This window comes from Strongylocentrotus purpuratus, unplaced genomic scaffold, assembly GCF_000002235.5.
Source record: "Strongylocentrotus purpuratus isolate Spur 01 unplaced genomic scaffold, Spur_5.0 spur5_scaffold_9, whole genome shotgun sequence".
NCBI lineage: Eukaryota > Metazoa > Echinodermata > Echinoidea > Camarodonta > Strongylocentrotidae > Strongylocentrotus > Strongylocentrotus purpuratus.
This window is the reverse complement of record NW_022145615.1, coordinates 28,435,048-28,456,233: the sequence shown is the minus strand read 5'-3', so window position 1 is coordinate 28,456,233 and position 21,186 is coordinate 28,435,048. Positions and strand designations below refer to the sequence as shown.

General features: G+C 37.0%; 1 protein-coding gene across 2 annotated transcripts in view; it reads right to left on the bottom strand.

Moving 5' to 3' along the window:
* Positions 1 to 412: 412 nt before the first annotated feature.
* LOC581507 (structural maintenance of chromosomes protein 5) overlaps positions 413 to 21,186 on the bottom strand; it is a 28,605-nt gene continuing 7,831 nt past the window's right edge. Inside the window, exons 4-23 of one of the 2 annotated variants that reach the window (XM_030976604.1) lie at positions 20,809 to 20,871; positions 19,613 to 19,825; positions 19,064 to 19,225; positions 18,650 to 18,783; positions 17,761 to 17,836; positions 16,857 to 16,974; positions 15,960 to 16,114; positions 14,632 to 14,745; positions 13,895 to 13,989; positions 13,070 to 13,199; positions 12,133 to 12,312; positions 11,263 to 11,432; positions 10,338 to 10,461; positions 9,696 to 9,818; positions 8,079 to 8,195; positions 6,990 to 7,139; positions 5,482 to 5,652; positions 3,918 to 4,097; positions 2,756 to 2,851; positions 413 to 1,791 (exon numbers count right to left, since the gene is read on the bottom strand). In XM_030976604.1, the coding sequence (XP_030832464.1) occupies positions 1,648 to 1,791; positions 2,756 to 2,851; positions 3,918 to 4,097; positions 5,482 to 5,652; positions 6,990 to 7,139; positions 8,079 to 8,195; positions 9,696 to 9,818; positions 10,338 to 10,461; positions 11,263 to 11,432; positions 12,133 to 12,312; positions 13,070 to 13,199; positions 13,895 to 13,989; positions 14,632 to 14,745; positions 15,960 to 16,114; positions 16,857 to 16,974; positions 17,761 to 17,836; positions 18,650 to 18,783; positions 19,064 to 19,225; positions 19,613 to 19,825; positions 20,809 to 20,871 (2,715 nt within the window). In that variant the 3' untranslated portion in view covers positions 413 to 1,647. The remainder of the gene's footprint in view (positions 1,792 to 2,755; positions 2,852 to 3,917; positions 4,098 to 5,481; positions 5,653 to 6,989; positions 7,140 to 8,078; positions 8,196 to 9,695; positions 9,819 to 10,337; positions 10,462 to 11,262; positions 11,433 to 12,132; positions 12,313 to 13,069; positions 13,200 to 13,894; positions 13,990 to 14,631; positions 14,746 to 15,959; positions 16,115 to 16,856; positions 16,975 to 17,760; positions 17,837 to 18,649; positions 18,784 to 19,063; positions 19,226 to 19,612; positions 19,826 to 20,808; positions 20,872 to 21,186) is intronic. The other variant, XM_030976605.1, reaches the window with a different exon arrangement.

The following is a 21,186-nucleotide window of genomic DNA, read 5'->3' as shown; positions in this document are numbered from 1 at the left end:
TAAAGCCTATCTGCACTAGTTTTGGCCAGGAGGGATTAAACCTCCCTGCATGGACACTGACAGGTGGTTATCTCATAAACTCAGCTCTCAAATAACATAAGAAAAAGAGGATCATGGGGGACCAACAGGCACCGCTAAGGCATTGTTTCAGAGGGCGCAAGTAGCTAAAAGTAGTGCAGTGGGGCTTTAAAGACATCTGACAAGATTAATCGATCTGATGCAATTCTAAATTCCTCTATAAAAGAGCAATTACATTTATAGTTGATGGCTACATTTTCACAGGATACGGAATGAAAGAGAGAAGAATGTTTTAAGGCAAGATACATGACCACAACATTGTAAAAAGTAACAAAGAACATCATCTATAAATATCTTATCTTGTATAAATACAAAGGCACTTGATTAGTCTTGATCAACAAAAACATCACAAGAGAAACAACACTAGTACACTAAATCTACAGTACTGAAAAAACCTATAATTTTTACATGTACATAACATATTTACAGCAAGCTTTGGAGCTCAGTGAGGACAACAAACCAAGTTAAAGCTTAATTAGTTTAAGTTCAAAGAGGGCTCATATTCATAAGCGCAGAGTGCTTAGTAAAGTAACCTCAATCATGGAACATATCATAGAGGGGGGGGGGGGGGGGGGTGCTTTAGGATTCTATCTTCCAACTCTGTAACAGGTAATATGGTATGGTCTTGAGAATGCAAACATAAGTCGCTACAAGGGGAGAATCACACCATTGGATATAATTTGTTTCATGGTTCTGTGCAAACCTGAAGCATTTTTTGCATAACCCATTTTAGTTTACCAGTGTACATTTTAGATGAAATGTTACATTGCCCTCTTAACACCACTGTTTCTTGCCAAAGTTATGACAATTCAAAACCAATTCGGACACATGCTTGATTGGAAATGGAATGTGTTGGAAAATTTATCCCAGATCACTTCTCTCAATCTATAATCACTGTCAACTTTTAGGGCTACTTAAAAAGCATATGTCAGTCCATACAAACATAAATCTTCAATGAGAATAGTGCTCAGCTATCCTGTTGTTAATCACAGTGTTACAAAAAGCTCAAGGAAAATCTCTGAATACATTAATATTTCTTACACTGGGGTTATTTAAGAGTAACATTTAGGTGTTAGCCTTTTCTCCAAGAGCACAAGACATGTAAGATTTTTTTTTTTTCTATAACCCTTCTGAACAATCCTTATTAAGGACGATCAGACATTTTTACATTTCTGGTACAAAAAGAAAGGCACACATTCATTCAGCTGCTGTAAAATACTATCAATACTTTCAATAAAAGTGACAAAAGTTGGTCTCTGAAAAAGATACTCTGAACATTTTTGTATGAAAGTCATTTGAATGTCGAAATGAAGGAGCTGCATCTAATGAGTGATAACAGGTGTATTTCATTTAACTGAAAAAAACCCTTTATACTCCAGTCCCTATGCAACAGTTCTAAGAACAAACTTCAAGGTGCTCCCGTTCTCAAAAGATAGCATCAAGTAGGGAGTAGTAGAAACAAAATGACTTTCATCAAATTTTATTCTCCTCAGCAGTTGCTCCCAACTCTAAACTTTCAGGGGTAGTTCATAGTTCATATCAAATGAAAGTTTTAGACGAGGAAACCTTTCAATTGTCTTGAGCCTCCTCGTTTACCTTCTCCTTTCTTCTGATAAACTTCCTAATGTTCCATTGCTCATGAGACAGCATCCAGTGAGAGTTGTACACACAGAGCACTTTCATCCTGGGGCCATACTTCAGGTCTGGTAGCAGCTACAAAACATTTTTTTTTAGAGAAAGAAAAAGGTAACAAATAAAATTCAGTTGGTGCAAGGGATTACAAAAAGTAAGAGAAAAACAACTTTATGATTGTATTTCCATGTTTTTAGTATGTATAATTTCCTTTCCACAAGAAATTTTCAAGTCTATATGATCATTTTTTTTTAAGAAGGAAAAAGGAAACAAATAAAATGCAATTGGTGCAAGGGATATCAAAATTAAGATAACAACTTTGTGATTGTATTTCCATGTTTCTAGTATGTATAATTTCAATTCCACAAGAAATTTACAAGGCCATATGATCATACCATACACTCTTTTGAGTAGATTGTTGAACAATGGAATGCACTATTTCATCGAAGCCACAGGGCAGTATCTATATCTTAATCAGGACTTTCCATAACAATTTCATTTTTCAGCATGGGTGAAGGATAGAGAAGAAAGGGAAGGTATGTGTAGTAAAGGAGAAGGAGAAGGAGGAGGAGACAACGGTGAGGAGGAAAAGAGGAGGGACAGAAAGCTGAGGATGAGGGAAAAGAAGTGATGGAAGAAGTGAAGAAACAGAGAATGAAGAAACAGAGAGGGAAAAGAATGAGAATGAGGGTAAAAGAAGAGGAAGGTGAGAAATAGGTGGAAAAGTGGAGGGACAGAAAGCTGAGGATGAGAAAAAAGGAGAGAAGGAAGAAGTGAAGAAACAGAGAGGGGGAAGAATGAATGAGGATGAGAGAAAGAGAAGAGGAAGAAGAGAAGAAACAGAGAGGGAACAGAATGAAGATGAGGGAAAGAGAAAAGGAAGAAGAAGTAAAGAAACATAGGGAAAGACGAATGAGGATGAGGCAAAAGGGAGAGGAGAAAGATGAGGAAGAGAAGGAAAAGAGAAGGGACAGATAGCCAAGGAAGAAGTAAAAGAGGAGGAAGAGGAGGTGACTATTTCATATATATATTGATCATTGCTTACCTTGGGTGTGATAAGGAAGTACTGCGATGTATTCTCCCTGCATGCTGTCTCTACCACAAACTCAAACACCTTCCTCTCATTGCTGGGATCCATACCCTGTAAAGCACACATCAATATGGATCAAAATCATTATCATTCTAGAAACAGCATATTCAATTTCCCTGTTCTCTCCCTGTATCCATCAATCTTCTATGCTGAATTGATTGAAAAGGTTTTATTATGATTGCACTTCGCAGCCAAATGGCTGAATTATGCACAATTTACATTGGCAATAATACATACCAATGTGGTTTAGAAAACAAATCAACTTTGATAAGAACAAGATGCTAGTTGAACAAAGTATGATATATATAACAGAATTCATAACTAACAAGACTTAGGCAATAACAGAAAAAAAGGTTTAAAGTCAGAGCAAAGGGGCAAAGGAGTTTAATTAAAGGCCCACTGCACTACTTGTAGCTACTTGCGCCCTCTATATAACAAACAATGCCTAATCGGTGACCATTGGTCCCCCATGATCCTCTTTTTCATATGTTAACTGAGAGCTGAGTTGATGAGATAACCACCTGTCCAGTGACCTTGAAGGGCAGTCTAATCCCTCCTGTAAACTACGGCAGATAAGCTTTAATATTTGGTGAGGTGACACAAGAGTGGGTCAAAGGATGAGCAAGCAGGCCCTTTGCTCTCACACACTCTCAGACACGATGAATGCATCATTTAACGTAGTTACAACAAAGAAACCAGGTACAGACAACAAGCTGAACCAAAGATTACATGTACATTGCACAGAATGGCAAGAATCTGGGTCAGTTTGGTGGTGTGACTGAGGCATGATGATGATGATGATTCACAGCATTTGTATGGCGCCAATATATCTGTTTCAAAAACATTCAAAGGCGCAAGCTCTCCCAATAAAATTAGCATTTAAATGTCTGAAGGAAGATGTGAGTTTTGAGTGAAGCTTTGAAGTCGTCCATAATATGATCCCCCTACCTGGTTAATCTCATCCACCACTCTGAAGGGACACTTGTTGAGCTCCTGGAGGGCCATCAGATAGAGAACGGTAGCTACACTGCACTCTCCTCCGCTCTAGTAAGTGGACAGAGATGCTCAACTAATCAACAAAGATTTAAACTAATCCTTCCTAATCCGATCCACCTACCTGGTTAATCTCATCCACCACTCTGAAGGGACACTTGTTGAGCTCCTGGAGGGCCATCAGATAGAGAACGGTAGCTACACTGCGCTCTCCTCCGCTCTGGTACGTAGAGGTCAGAAGCTGGAGCTGCTCGTTTCGACGGAACTTCACCTTGATCCTCATCTCATACTTGTCATAATCCTCCTGGATTTAAAAACAAAGTGGAATTCTTATTGGATTACAAATATGGTCTTTAAGTACAGGTGCCTATAGTACATGTTTCAATGAGAAACCGTTTTTAAGGGAAACAAAAAATGTGGCCTTTGTAGACAGGTGGTCACTATAGCAGGTTTGACTGTATATCAATACATGAACAAGAACAAGACATGAATGTTGCATTCATCATTTTTCCTTTTTTCTTTTTCTCAGAATTGTTGATGGCAATTAATAAGCCCTGATGATTTAGATGAAAAGAACTTCACAATGGGACAATCTTTTGAAGTTACTATCCACAAATGTAATTCTTCAAAAAGAGGAAAGTAGTGAAAAACACATGACAATAGTTTTAACATAGCATTTCAATAGAAAGACAACTAATTACATATGATTTTGACTCTAGGGCCCCCGTTTCACAAAACTTGTCATCAGTGACAAATAACAGTCTTTGTTATCAGCTACTGAAATCCTTGCTTCTGATTGGTTATCAGCAGATTTGTCACTGATTTTTGTCATTTGTCATTAAAAAAGGGCTTCATGAAATAGGTCCCTGTTGTGTCTTATCATGGTAAACAGGACTATGAGTAGAATATTTCCTATTAGGGCAGTTTATAAGAGCTAAATAAAGGCATTGCTTAAGAAGACTCTTTACGGGAGTTACATGCAGCAATGGCTTACCCAAACAATATTCACAGAAGTTTAACAAAGCAATGAATTTAAAGACGATCTTCATCAAGAACATTTTAGAGAGTGGTCAAATAGCAATGGTCTAATCCAATATTATTATTATTATTATTATTAATACTATTATTACTTATACCGTGCTTTTCCCATAAGGCCCAAAGCACTTACAGTGAATACTTACAGTGAATGAAAATCAAATCTTACAACTACAAACTACAAACTTTCTGAAGGTAATAACTGATACAGACTACCTAATTCTAAGTGTATTCCAGTATTTTGAAGCAGATACAGTAACTGTCCTATTAGCAGCTAATGTGTGGGTAACTGAATATGTGAAACGGAGAGGATCACTGGCTGACCTCAATGCCCTGGCAGGTGTATCTAAATTCAAACAGGTATCTTAATATTATGGAGCTTGATTATTGAGTATTTTGAATACAAACAAGAGTAATTAAAAAATTATTCTTTGTCTCAAGAGTGGCCGAGATGGATGGTCCCTAGAAACCTGAAATACCAATCGGGCTGCCCAGTTTTGTAGCCGTAGCACACGATCCAATTTAGCCGAGGGAATGGTAGAGAGAAGCCCATTACAATGATCAATACGGGATAGAACTAGAGAACGCCTAGCATTATGACAGGCAGACTGGTCAATAAACCTTCTGATTCTAGAAATATTCCAATACAGTACCTCATTTGGGCAGAAGAGATCGACTTCACCAGCACAGCCCATGGTAGAGAAGAACTTTGAGAACTTGGAGTTGATCTTTCCCACCAGTCCGGTAAGCTCCCCCAACCATGTCTCCTTCAGATTGTCTATCCGGGCTTTATGATTACTAACCTCTTCTTCCTCCTTAAGAACCTGAAAACAAAATGGAAATGAAGGAATTAGAGGTATGCGATGACGCACTTGGTAGATCTCGGGGATGTTTCACAAAGACTAAGATCGACTCTAAATTGGACTTGGCTATGGCAGGTAGTTCATGCTACTGTTTGCTCTAACCATTTACTGGCATTGGTCTCTGAAGGGACTTATAAATTGTGGTCACAAATCTACAGAATTTACATATTTTGATAGTTCATTATTGAAGGAAAAATATTATCTAAAGATCATAATGGAGAGACCAATAGTGAGAGCAACTAGTGGCATGAAGGGCCTGTCATAGTTAAGTCCAACTTAAAGTCGATCTTAGTCTTTGTGAAACACCCCCCTGGGGTCTTTGAAGCAGGAGCTCTAGAGTTTGACCAAGTGTACTTTCTTGAATCATTATCAAGTCCCTCATGTAGGACTAACAAACATACATTCCATGACCTGTACGCAGATATTATTCAAAGCACCAACAAGAAACTGTAATTCATATGTTGTTTCACAATTTTTTTTAAACAGGAGATTCAAAGATTTCTCATGTTGTATAAACACGTCTTGCAGTTAACTCCAGTAGAACATGTTTTCAGGGAAATCCCCCTTGTTGTGGTCTAGTGGAAACGTCACTGAACCATGAATCACATGACTTGAGTCCTGCCGTGACATTAACATCCTTTGGCAAGACATTAATCTACATTTGCCACCCTCCACCCTGGTGTAGTAAATGGGTACTTGGTAGGAAGCAATTCCTTTAATACTTGAGTACCTTATCATGGCAGTGCGCTAATGCTGGGGTTATAATACGATTGCAGTGCCCTCAGGGAGAACTGAGAATGCAACCTTGGCTGAACATGATATGTTATCAAGTAATATTTATTTAGATTTCATTTGCTTTGTAAATCTGCAAGTAATAAGTTGTTCTGAGACTTAAAGTCAAAAACAGTCAAACCTGCTTTAGTGACCACCTGTCAACAAAGACCTATTGCCTGCAAAGACCACATTTTTGGAATCCCTTGAAGTAGGTTTCTCATTGAAACATGTACTAAAGGAACCTGTCTACAAAGACTTTTTGTGTTTCCCTTAAAGTAGGTTTCTCATTGAAACATGTACAAAAGGAACCTGTCTACAAAGACTTTTTGTGTTTCCCTTGAAGTAGGTTTCTCATTGAAACATGTACGAAAGGAACCTGTCTACAAAGACTTTTTGTGTTTCCCTTGAAGTAGGTTTCTCATTGAAACATCTACTAAAGGAACCTGTCTACAAAGACTTTTTGTGTTTCCCTTGGGCGGTCGCTATAGACAGGTTTGACGGTATAGGTAGGGAATTCCACTTACCTCAGCTTCAACAATTCTTATCTCCTTCTTTCTCTTTTCATAATCCCTGACCACTCCCTCATCTGTAGGGAACTGACAATCAGCCTGTGCCTTCTCCTTGTATATCAGATCTTCCACCTCCTCAATATCATTAGGGTACTGCTCAAACGACTGTACAACAACAACAAATAATAAAAGTGGTTACGTTAAAGTGGAAGTCCACCCTGATGATAAGTTGGCAGAGCTGCCAACCTTGTACAACTCAAAAAAAGGAACCATAATGGCAAAAAAAGGGATTTCAAGCAAAAATAAGGAATTCATTAAAACGAAACTTACAACCACGCGCGACAAACTTCCAAAGCAAAAATGTCCATTCCTCATGCTGTTTTTTTTCTCCATATTAGGACCTATAGTTCATTTACAATTAGGTATTTTGTTGTTATTTTCGTATTATCAGCATTTCATTCTTTTTTTAGAATACTTTTCTCTTGAAGTAGATTACAACGATAGTTTTCTATTGAATTTGTGATCAAAATAACATTTTAGGGTAGTTGTTTGACGTACGGTATGTAAAAAAAAGAAAAATTTGGAGGAAAAAACAGAGTAATTCCAGCAAAAACAGAATGGTTGGCAGCTTTGAGTTGGGTTCAATAGAAACAGAAATATGAGGGGAACAAGTCAGTGAAAGATTGAGTAAAATCTGATTAAAAATAAGGAAGTTGTGATCAATCAAACACAAATTGGCAACTCTTGGAAGTAACTTTAACAAGATCCCCTCCCATTTGCTCTTCAAACTTAATAGCATCATTATGATACTGCTTAACAAATGAATCGCACAAAATAATGTATGAGATAGCGTTGAGACTAGCAAGGGTTTGATACAACTCTCATCACATAAAATGAAAAAACAGCTCCAATAACAATTTTGAAAATAGGAATAATTTAAGACAAGAGATAAATACATCATTAGGCATACCATACATCTGATCAAACTTGAAATTCTATCATTTTAACTCCATTCTTCTTTAATTGTTGCTTTTTCTGTTTAATATGAAACATAACATGATTAATGGGTAAAATGCACTTCCACTACACTAATAGCAAACTCACTTTCTTGAGCTGATCAGATGGTTTATCACTGCCTGTCTTGTCCCTCGCTAGAGCTAATAACTGCTTAGCATCCTTCTTCACTTGGTCAGTCTCAACGGTCAATTCTTGGCATAAGTTCTGTAAAGTTAAACAAACAAACAAGTTTTTCCAAAATCATTTAAGTCACATCAACCTTAACCCTGTTGCCTAGTTAATTCTTTCATTCCCCTAGGCTTCAAACACGAACCACCCATGTCCTGCAGGCAACGGGTTAACATCACTATCCCAAGCTGTGACCTTGAGGTTTTCACTTTGTTAAGTTGAAGAATGTAAGATTCATTTGGAATACATTTAATAACTTCTCTTTGAATGCTATTCTTAATATAATCCTGTGAATATAATCAGATTTTTTAATTTTTAAAAGATCGTGCCACAAAATTATTTTAGACCACAACAACTGCCAATGTGGCAACTGACATTCTAGAACACCTACATGTAATTACACCCAGACTCAAGAATCATTAATGACACTGAATAGCACAAGGTAGGCATATATACTAAGTAGTAAGATGAAACTAGGAAAACACAAGAAGGTATCCCTGATGCATCGATCTAGTAAATCATAACATATAAGCAATTAAAAGAGATTATAAGATGATGAAGCGGTTCCTAATCAAATGATTGATTGAGAGCGTACACGTGACCAGGCATTTATTTTGCCTAACACATAATTTTACTAATGACCGGTCATTAGCAAATATTATATCCCTTATCGTAAGATTGTTGCATTAGGTGTGTTCACAACAAGAAAAAGAATAGTTTCACTGTAAAAGACGTTTCCTGCCGACTAGATCGGAATAGTTCAATTTTAATTGATGACGTCACGCATAGTACCTTTTTTCCCTTGGGAAAAAAGGTACTATGCGCGACGTCACAACAAAAAAAAACCGCATATTCCTGAACTATGCGTTTTCCCAGCGAGCGCGTACATGATTTCAAATGCCTCCGCGCGGTCAACTCCCGCGGTGTCAAGGCGCTCAAGCCATATGTAATTTACTCTGTGCGATAACTGCACTACACTAGCGCAAGCTAAACATATTTGCATCCTCCAATGTTTTATTTGAGCCGTGCAATTTTCTTTACTTCTTTTCGATCTGAATGTAGATGTGAATGTGAGTATAAGGTTCATGTATTACAGAAGTGTACAAGGAATAATACAGATGGAAGGGATATAAAACAAATATAAAATGACTCATTCTCGGAACAAGCTAAAACTATTTGCACTCAGGAACATCTTTAGCACTTTACTCATAGTATAGTACTAGCTGATGTTCCTTCGATGCGAATAGTTTCAGCTAGATCCTCGAGTGTCATTGTATATTTGTATACTAATGACCAATCATTAGTAGAATCATGTTATAAAACATCATTTCATGAAACAAATATAACATCTTATAAAACAAATAATACACATCATTTTGTTCGGGCATTAGTAAAATTACCCACATTCGGTACCTTTGAAACAGTCCAAACATCCTCGGCTATCGCCTCGGGTGTGTTAGACTGCTCCAAAAGTACCTTGTGTGGATAATCCTTACTTATGCCCTCACTGTTGTGTATTATTTGTATAATACATACCTCTTGGATACCGATCTCATTCTTTGTTTCGCTGATGTTCTCCTCACATTGTTTCTTGGCCTTCTCTGCTGCTACCTGCTGGAGACTCAATGTAACTCTCTGCATGGACTTTTCCAGGCATACCTGATAAAGAGGGAGGGTGGGAAGGAAAGAGAGAGAGAGAGGGAAGGGAGAGGGGGGGGGGGGATGAGGATTAGGAAGGGGATGGATGAGATTGACAAGAAAATTCTCCTTGCAAAAGCCTACATACTTTTAATTTAATACATTAAGAATGTGTAATATGGTAATTTTCAATTATGTGCATATAATATAATATGACATTACAGTATTCTAGTATTTGTCCATGATAATGCAGTGACAAACTGCAGTGACCTGAGTCACAGAATTACGAACAGATGATAGCCACACAATTGATGAAAGATATATATGCATGTATTTGGCAGAATACGTTTGACTTGATGGAAAAATGTGACATCCAACTTCTTGTAAGAAATACTCTACAGAACATCATTTACATTTCCATAAATAGGACAAAGAACATCTGAGCATAAAAAAGAGCAAATGAGCACACACAAAACCTTGTTTCCTCATTGATAGAATGCAGAATGGTATCTCGGAAAAGCAAACAATGAAGATGATTACCTTGTTGAAGTCATGGATCTTCTTGAGTATGGTGAGCTTCTTTCTATTGATTTGTTGGATCTTCTGTTCTACTTTCCTCTTCTCAGCTTCCAAGTCGATTTTCATACTCTCCTTTTTCTTGATCCTGTAATAATTACAAAGGAAGGAAGAGTTCTTGTAAAGATGAACATTAGCTTCTGAGCTTTGTCATTCTTTTAGGGTGTAAGACACATGCTCATGCAAACATTGCTACACTGTCTATTTCATGCACTAACTGAATTCCAAGGTTCTTTTGGACCAAACAATGTACCTAACTCTTACCTTAACCCTAAACCTAATCTAAAAACCAAGTGTATCTCCTAAAGCCTAGAGCAATTTTCATCAGAGCAAACTTAATTTTTATTCCCAAGTGAATGTGTACATTAAAGGCATTGATTGACTTTTTTCCAGTTTTACAAATCTGAGATGCATAGCCCTACTTACATGTATTATCAGTGTCTGTGATATGGTGTAATATTGAAGCCCTAAAAAAATTGCGCTTCAAAATGATCATGAAGTGCTTCAAAAAAGTAAGAAATCTTTAAGTGACCAGTTTTACCATACTCATTTTCTTTAAAAGACTGAAGTGTTATAAAAACCATTGGGAAAATCGATTTGAAATTTCTAATTCCAATCATATTTATTGATATTCAGACAGGCGATCGGCTTGTAGAAGTCAAGGGATTCCTTACTGACCTAAAGGTTAATAATTATGATTGAGCTAATAAAAATAATAATGAGCTAAATCCAGGATTTTTTTTAGAATCTGAGACAAAGATACCCAATCCCTTTAATGTCTTGGGAAAGGGACATTAGTGAGTACATGCACTAATAGAATAACAAATATATACCCGGTAACCACCCCCCCCCCCCCCAGTTAGGACAGATCAATTAAGAAAAGACTCACTTATCAGTTGTAGCTTTGATGTTTTGGATGATAGTTCTTCTCTGATTCATTCTCTTCTTGAGTTGTGCTCTAGCCTCCTTGATCTGCTCCAGCTTAGCATCCAAACTCTTATGTTGTCTTTCTAACTTGGCATACTCCTGCTCCAGTTCTTGCACATAATGCTCTTTTTCCTTTAAAGTACACATGTGGTGAAAATTGTTAAAGCACATTCAAGATGACTTTGTCTCATTTCAAGTTTAAGTTCAAATTCAAGTTCAAATGTATTGATCATGTACAATTACGTCGCATAAAAATAATTTTCCGGCTGTTTCTCAATTTATATAACATCAATTAACAGATATGTACTATCAATTTATACAAAATACAAAATCAGGAATAAATACAATACACAATCGAACATGAGTACAAAATGGTATAGGCTTTGATATAGTAACATAATACCACAAATTACCATCGTAGACATACCAGAAATCACTACTGGGGTTATAATTATGAATAGGCAGATTGACAATTACCTCCTGAACCTGTTATTGTTCAGTGTCATGGCACATATGAGAAATGACCCCCTAAATCTATTTGTTTCTTTCATTGTAATCAATGGTAGGAGTATCAGGGTATTGTGGTTCTATCACTGGACTCTTAATCAATAGGTTCAGGTTTTGAATATAAGCTCAGTGCATATGTTTTAGACAAGGCATTTCATTTCACAGTTGACTCTCTAGACTCCAGTGTTGTGTGCAAACCAAAAATAATTTATTCTTTTAAATGCACTTCTAGAAAGCTTACATCTAGTTGTCACACAGCTGTGGATGGTTTGGTAACAGGCAGGTCTTCACTTATGAAGGAATCTGCAATGAAATTGTAAATCACCTGAATTAACTTTTCAAGATCCCTCTTCTCCTGCATATCATCCATAGTCTGACCGAGTATCTTGGCCGGTGGAACCTGACTGCTCAATGATGACTTGTTCTTGTTTCCATAGCGACTCTGCTTGATGGTGTACTGGTACTTGGGTGTGTAGAACTTGTTCACTTGAGCATGTTGGATCACCTGTAGGGAGATGGTAATGCAGTAATCTCTAGTGATGTATGAGATTAAATCACACCAGCTAATCCACTTGAACAAGAATTAGATCAATAGAATTTACAACAGTCATTCCTTGGCAGTATTAAGGATGGTAATAATAATAATACTAGCGCTTTTCCAGACCGAAGGCCCTCTCAAAGCGCTTTACAGATATATATTATCATTGACATATATATTATAAGGTATTGACAAAGAAAGCTGGTTGAACATTTGTCTGGAATTAATTCTTCCTAAATTACCTAGGTAGTCATAAGCTGTAGCCCCTACTCCCTTCAAAAATATAATACTTGTAAGATATCAATCACAATTAAATATGAATTACATTGCAATAATGTACCAAAGGGATATAGGGCAGGGAATTTACCTGCTCTATATCCCTTTGGTACAGTAAGTAAGTTTGTGAATGATTGGAGGACTTGTTACCAATCTGGACCAATTGCAACTCTTCGTAACATAAGGGAGAGTACTCCACAAAAAAACCCAGATGCAATAAGGTACATTCCTGGTATTCTGCAAGAACAAATGATGTAATACCCAGTCAGAATGACAGGCTCAACACTAGTAGAAAGTAGAATGAACGTAAAAATTACAACATCGAAAAGCCAAGAAACAGGCAGTTTTTTTAGTCAATTAGAAGTTGGTTTGGCAGTGCGGTTGAGGTATAAATTTGTTCTGGCATTCATCTATCCTGTATCTGACCTTGTCAACATTACGTTCTGACCTTGTCAACATTACGTTCTGTGTTCTCATCTCCGAGAGGAATGTTATGAAGCTTATGAAGCTTGCAGAGGTAGGCCATCACGGCATTGGGTGCAGTCACAAGGTCCTTCAGGTATGCATAGAATCCAAATCTGAAATACAGATTCATGGGTTGAAATACTTCAACATATTTCCGATTTAAAGCCCCTCTGCACTACTTATAGTTACTTGCGCCCTCTATAAAGCAAACAATGCCTAATTGGTGACTGTTGGTCCCCCATGATCCTCTTTTTCTTACGTTAATTGAGAGCTACTTGATGAGATAACCAACTGTCAGTGACCTTGCAGGGAGGTCTAATCCCCCTTGGCCAATTTAGTACAGACGGGCTTTAATTCAATAGTAACAAAAACATTATGTTACTTACTGATATGGTCACAATTCAAGAGGAAAATAGTCAGTGCTATAGAACACATAGAGGGAAGCTTGGCTCCAGCAGTTACAAAATGAAATATTTTGCAGTCTACAAACTGAAATTTTATGAAACACACTACATTTGTAAACTTAACAATCGTTATCAGACATTATACCATGGGTGTAATAACCGTTAACCTTGAATTACTGAAAAAGATTATGATCAAAATTGAGTTCAATGAGCTCACTAACTTTTAGCAAAAACAGAACTTGCACATTCATGTAAGTGACCATTTTGCCATAACAAAATTAGTCTAAAGGGCCATTTAGTCTAAAATTCTGACTTTAAATATTTTATTAATTAATATCTTGTACCAATAAAAAAAAAAGCCTTCAGTAATCCAAATGAATGAGTACATGTGTAGCATTACATACCCTAATTGCTGAATAGGTCTTTGGGCAGTGTAACTCTCAGAAGGATCTGCAGGACTCTTCACTACGCTCACTCTCAGGTTCTGTCCTTCACGAATCTACAGGAAACAGCACAAATATCCTTCATCAAATCCTAAATTAAATCCTTAATAAGATAGCTTTGTTCCATTTGTGGGTATGATACAAGTCAGATGAAATATGGAAAAAAAAATCAAGAGGGGGGGGGGGAATATCTTCAAGGGTAACAATCTTTTTTGAGGACAATTTTTTTTTTTTTTTTCACTTAAGTGGGCATCATATCTGACTCAGTATTCGATTAGCTAAACATTGTCATATAGAGATTTAAGCCGTGAAGCCAACGAGTAAGGAACCTTAAAGGGTATTGAAAAGATGCATCCAGAATGCAAAAGGCATTAGTAGTTAGTGATATTTGCTCATTAGAAGTTTATTTTAATATATCTGAATGTAAGTGTAGGTAACACTTTGAGATAGTACATGACAATAATGAATTTTGCATTTCGGACACATATTTTTTTGTGCCACTACAATTCGCTAAGCTACCTATTAAGGCATTGTAACAAAAATGCTTTTGTGGTCTCTGGGTAATTCAAGACATGCTATGCACTTGAAATTAAATGTTGAGAGCGAGCACCTGACTAAGGGAAAGGGCAAGCCAAAAAAACAAACAAATTCAAGCCACATTAGGGGGTGCAAGCAGCACAGGATAAACTTTGTCCTACCTCATTAATGAACTTATCCTGATCCTGGGAGTCCTCGCACACAAAAGCCAGCATGTCCTGAAACGGGATGGATCTCTCTATGAACTTAGCATGGTCTTTGTTCTCTATGTTCAGCTGAGGAGGAAGGAAAAATTAAGACATTTAGCTTGTATTAGGCCATTAAAAAACAAAAAACATGTTTAGCCTGCCTTTTCGGAAAATAGGAAGGAGCAGGCACTTTTTTTTTCTTCTTCAAAATGGCTGCTCGGTACATTTTCCCTGACAGTTTGGCTACTTTTAAAGATGGCCGACAGCTTTTTAAAAATTTTGTTTAAACTTTGCAAAAAGATCATTTTAGCAGTATGTTTTTCATTTTTCTTTGTAAAAAAAATATTTAAAAAACAGACGACCCCCAAAAAGGAAGCGGGTGGGGACGCTCCACACGACTAAAAAAAAAAAGGCCTTACATGTACGTTTCATTATACAGAAATTGTGAAAAATGCAGGTGATATCCTCTGAAGCCCATAAGACAATGTAAGATCTAAATGAGATCCAATTTGGAAGAAATCACAATAAGGGATACAACTATGGAAACATGTTGTTCTGACAGAAGCTACTAATAGTCATATGAATAGTAACATTGAAATGGAAAGGTGCGTTAGCCCTGCTTAAATTCAAGGACAATCTTGCCATTGATCTGGGCCCTGGTTCATAAAACTTGTTATCAATAACAAGTTACAATAACCTTTATAAGCTACTGAAATCGTGCCATTTGATTGGCTTAGAGAAAATTTGCCACAGAAATTTAGTATTTGTTATTGATAAGAAGTTTTATGAAACAGGGCCCTGGTGTCACTCCCTAATGTAGCAAATCAGAGCCTTCTTTTGAAAGGTCCTGAATGCCCTACAATCATGATTTTACTATTTATTTACACAAGTACTAGAAAAAAAATTGTACGATTTGCTTTCTCAAGACTTGCAAAATGGCAGGTTCATACAAAAGTGGGTACAGTGTGCCGTGGGCTTCAGACAACGACTGATAAAAACTTAATTGTATTTACATTTTCATTTTTCATTATCATGTTATTGTTATACATTGTTAGTTAAGTAATTCGTCCAAATTAAGCGCATTGTTCATTTCATGTTTCTTGTTGATCCTTATTACATATTTAGTTTAACCGTACTTTTCATTTCACTTGTTTTATAAAGCGCTTAGAAACTGTATTTGTATACCAGTGCTATATGAATCTTAAATATTATTATTTTATCATTATTTTGTAGAGTCAAACTTCCCTTTAGTGGATATGATAACGATGGTCGAGTAGAGAGACATTGTTGAAGGAACTTACCACAAGTGCAATGGGTTCGTGTATGGTCTTCTTGAACTTGTCTGCATTGGAACGAAGCCAAAGGACAGCGTTGTAAGTGTCGGGTGACCTGGTTTTAAGGGCTCGTAGTCTCTGATCGCGGCGATCGTTCAACCTCTTCAGACGATCCTGATATCCTGGAAAATAGAGAAAAGTGTCATTACTATCACAATATACCACCATCAGAGAAATTTGAACAATTTTTCATTAAAAAACTTCCATATTCATCAATAATGAAAACAAAATAGAACATTTATTCTCATAATGTCTGCCATCAGTCACATCTTTATTTCTATCATTCACATGCCCACTTCCTAACTATCATTTTATCACATTGTGAATGCAACTCATACAAAAATTATCCCTGCATAAGATGACTCTTCCGAACCCTCATTTTAGAAATATGACAAGAATTAGTTAAAGTTTTTGCACCAAACTTTCATACCACATATGTGTGTGTGTGTGTATGTGTATGTGTACAGTCCCACATGAGCATTTCTGTGGACAGTACGTGTGACTTTTTAGCAAGACTGAGTCAACTGCTATCATATTGATGATTACAAAACCTCACAGTATATACCTTGTACGCTCCATAATAAACCTTATACAATTGCTCCCACTTTATCTTTAAACATTTGTCATCAGTCCATTCGGTAGCTATTAGTTTGTACTTTTTAACTCCCAATAAATATCTTTTGGCATCCTGCAAGGATCATATTTCCTGTCACTGATAAGAAGTTTTAACCCTATTTCTACAGCATGTTACTGGCTGGCTACACGCACACTGGCCATGGAACGTTCATCTTCCATTGCTGAGGTGCTGTAGAAATAGGGTTAAAAGATTATCTGTAACTATTTATCACTATCACTTCTTGTTACCTCTGATTTCTTTCTTCAGAGCTGATCTCTCTTCTGCAAGGGTGCTGCACTTGCCCTCAATGGTGGTCTTTTCTTGGGAAACCCTGTTGATCTCTCCGATATTTTCTTCCAGTTGGGGCTAGAAATAGATGAAACGACACAATAAAAGATGGTTCCTCTACACAAAGAACTGGGGGGGGGGGGGGGTGTGTTTCACAAAGATCCTAATTAAACTTATCTCTATTATGGAAAGCCGTTAGCATCTTTGAAACTATTTTGTAAAACTTATGTTAAAAGCATAAAATGTTGATTCAAATCATTCATTTTTTTTTTTTTTTTATCAAGGAGATTTCATGTTCTCGATATGGAATTTATGAAAAGTCTAAAATACTTGAATTTTGGCTTTCCATAATGTTTAAGTCCAACTTAGAGTTAAGTTCAAATTAGGATCTTTGTGAAACACCCCCTGGATCATTAACATGAAGGAATCGAACCATCTCAATCAAATGTTTAGAAAAATGAGCACCACATAAATCTAAGGAAGACACAATTAATGGAAAGATTATTAGTGGCCTCGAAATCTTTATTTTATTCCCTCAAGTTGCATGATCTTGGGTATTCGGATACCTATATATGACCTTTCCAATTCTGGTTACTTCTGCAGATCTGCCAATTGCTGTCAACACAGTGGAATAGTATGATTACAAACCTGGTACATAAATGAGCATGCATTATGTCAACAGATCAGTTCGGGTCAAGTGATTACATTGTGAAAGAGGCGTGGCAGCCATTACCAGCACACAGTGCATTTCAAGGAAACCTGGGTGGAGTGTGGCATATGTAGATTAACATCCACTCTTGTTACACATACATCTCAAAATGTAGGTACCGATATATTCCTAGGATTCAAAGATATCTGACTCACTCTGATATCTTCATCTGGTTCAAGCTGATCCAATTCTCTCTCATATCCTGCCACCTGTTCTTTCCCATCATGAATCCTATGAGGACACCACAAGAAAGGAAGGACAAATAGATTTTCATCAATGATCAAATACAGGGAAATAATAATAATAATAATAATAACCTAGACTTATAGTGGACATTAACATTTGATTTCTTTGTATCTATGGAAAACCATGAGGGCTTTAGCTATGTATTAGACTTCCATACTTGCCAACATCTGAAAATAAGAAATAGGAATTTTAAGCACGGTATGCCTTTGAAAATAAGAAATATGTACCCTTAACAGGCGTTCGCACTTGCAGCAGCAGTGTTAACTGGCAAATACGCTGTAAATTTGTACAAAAAGCGAATACAAATTTGCTGCTCGATCATGCAGCTATTGAACGCACTCAAAACGTGAACTCTCAAATCGCGGCACATGATAAAACAAGCTTAATTTGGCATAAGCACAAAATTCTTTTTTATTGTTGAAAAAAACAGAATATTCCAGATTTGTAGGTCCTAAAAATCCAGAAAAACAGGATTTTCTGGATTATTCGTAAGGGTTGGCAGGTATGCACTTCTTAGCATAAAGGGCTTTTTGTGCAAAAGCAAAGCAGGGCATAGGCACGTATGATGCTCCATAAAAGGCAGGCACAATATCCAAATTGAGTATAAATTTATGAGCAGATATGCTTTTTACAGTTTAAAAAAGATAAAAGTTGGGAATCCAATGATGAGAATCTACCACAGACTTCTTCGGTTGAACAACTATCTTTAGAATAATATGCCCTTATTATCAAAGGTGATTTAAGTTGATCGTGTGAGTTGTCATAGTCCTAGCTCATATTTTGAGTATGTTTTCTTACGCTTTGAGTCTCTTTTGCTCCTGTGTCCTCTTGTCCCGTAGTTCCTCATGGAGTTCCGCTATGAGGCCTTTCTGTTCACCCAGCTCGTCTCTCTTGGTCTTGATCAATTTCTCCTGTTCAGTAATACCTGCAGACTTCAAAGAAATAAAACATCACAGTATCAGAACCATTCTACTTCAAACTGTGGTTACAATAAGTCTCATTACAATCAATGTCATAGGTACATGTACATGTACATCATCCAAAATGTTTAAATACAATCAAGACAAAATTTTGGAGGCATATTTCAATCAAATACGTATATGCATGCTCTCCAGATAACACCACTAAAGAGCTTGCCAGAGGCTTTTCCAACATAGCAACAATAAAGGTTTACGCCCTTCTGGCTTGCGGTAGATGATATAGCATATTTACTAGATTTTTCTTTTGTTGGTCTAGCTGTTTCGAGGTTTTGACAGCCGCCTGTAGCTCCCTTTCCAGCGGATCCGCACGACGTTTCATCTGTGCAAGCGCCTCCTCTGCTTTCTTCTTCTCCATCTTCACTTTATTGAAGAGAACCCTCTTGTCGTCATATTGCTGAAGATTAAGAAACAAATTCAAAACACATTCAAATAACAGTCTCCTAAATCTTAAAATTTGAGTCATAAGGAAATGACTCAAACTATCTGTATATTCAATGATGTACACTCAGACACAATACATCTAATGTTACAGAAAACAAGAGCTTCCTCTTTTCTAAAGCTAACACCTTTTTTTGTAAACATTCAATAATTCTCCTCACGCTTCAGTTTCGCGTATGTTGCACGCACGTGTATACTGCGGATGCGTCGTCCGTAGTTGTATTATACCCTATTGGCCCCAAGTCAGGCCACCGAAAAGACTCATGGCCTTTTCATTCTACACCCCCTTTAAAAATTGATAGTCAGTGTGACATTATAAGAGTGTATGGCACAGAAATCTCACCATCCAGACTTTCTTCTTCTCCAAGGTTTCGATTGTTTCCAGAGTCTTCTGTCTCTCCTTGAAGCGCCTTACATCCCTCTCTACACGTTCATTCTGCTGCTTTAGCTTCTCCAGATGATCCGACTTGTCTTTCAGATGTTGGTGCAGCTCCTTCTCCGTGTTGCGACAAGCCTTCAGGGTCTGGTGATCGTCGTACAGACCTTGTGAACCGATCTTGTTACAACAACAAAGGATCATATTTAAGGATTAATCACTCGCACTGAACCCTTATTAAAAGGCATTGTTTAACAATGCCAAATCTGAGTTGCATAGCCGTATGTGTTATCAGTATATGTGATATAAAGCTCTAGAAAAATTGGACTTCAAAATAATCATGAAGTGCCTCAAATAAGTAAAAATCTTTGAGTGACCGGATTTACCATACTCGTTTTCCCTGTTAGACTGTGGTGTTATAAAAAACATTGGGAAATTGGTTTTTGAAATTTTGAATTCCAATCATAAATATCTTAATAATCAGACGGGCGATCGGCTTGTAAACGTCATGGGGTTCCTGACTGACCTAAAGCCTAAAGGTTTATAATTATCATTGCAGCATGAGCTAAATTCAGGAATTTGTTTAGAATATGAGACAAAGATACCCAATCCCATTAAAATGGTGACCCAACATTTGCTCTTGCGACAATTGCTCATGGCTTGATATTTTCAGAGCTACAAGGTTAGCGTTCAGGTTGCAATTGGGTTTTAGGTTAGGTTTAAGATTAGCGCTAGGGTTAGGTAACTTAGGTTTAGTTTTGGATCCAAGGTTGAAGTCGGATAGTGTAGGGAATTGATGCAGGGCAATTGTCACATGAGCAAGTGTTGTACATGTATAACCTTGAAAACCACCCCTCCAGTTTAATACCATTAAGGATAAAGGATGATTCATCTGATATATCTGCCAGTGGGTACTAGTCATAGGAAGTTTACTTGGTTTTCCAAACCACTTACTAACTAGAACTACCATTAGACACATGATGATAAAAAAGTATTTAGAGGACATGGGCCAGTAGATACATATACATGTATAACTAAAGATTTGTAAATAGTAATACAAAAATAGAGGGACTTTGTTTAAAGCTGGGTCATACTAAGTTCATGCAATCATGGACATTTTGAAAGGTTGGATGAGGGAAAAACAAAAATTGAAATAAACTTACAGATTCTTCAGTTCGTTCCAGTAGCTCGATGTTATTCATGTGTGAGAACTCAACGACCTTCTCCTGTTAAAAACAATAAAAGAGGAAAAATTACCAGCAAGTTTTACGCTTGAAACAAAGAGAAAATGACATCTTAATTTCAATCAAGAAAATGATAAGCACATATTCATTTAACCACATGTGGCTGAGTGGTAGAGGAGTCTTGCAACCAGGAGGATTCCAGTTCACAACCATGGGAAAAAAGCCCTTTGGTAAAGTTTAATCCTCAAATATCTAGTCCTTAAAATCCATAGGTCAACTGGTTACTTACATGTATCTCCAAGCATATATCCCCCCCCCCCCCCACCGAGTCACAAAATAATACATTCCTGGTTAGTC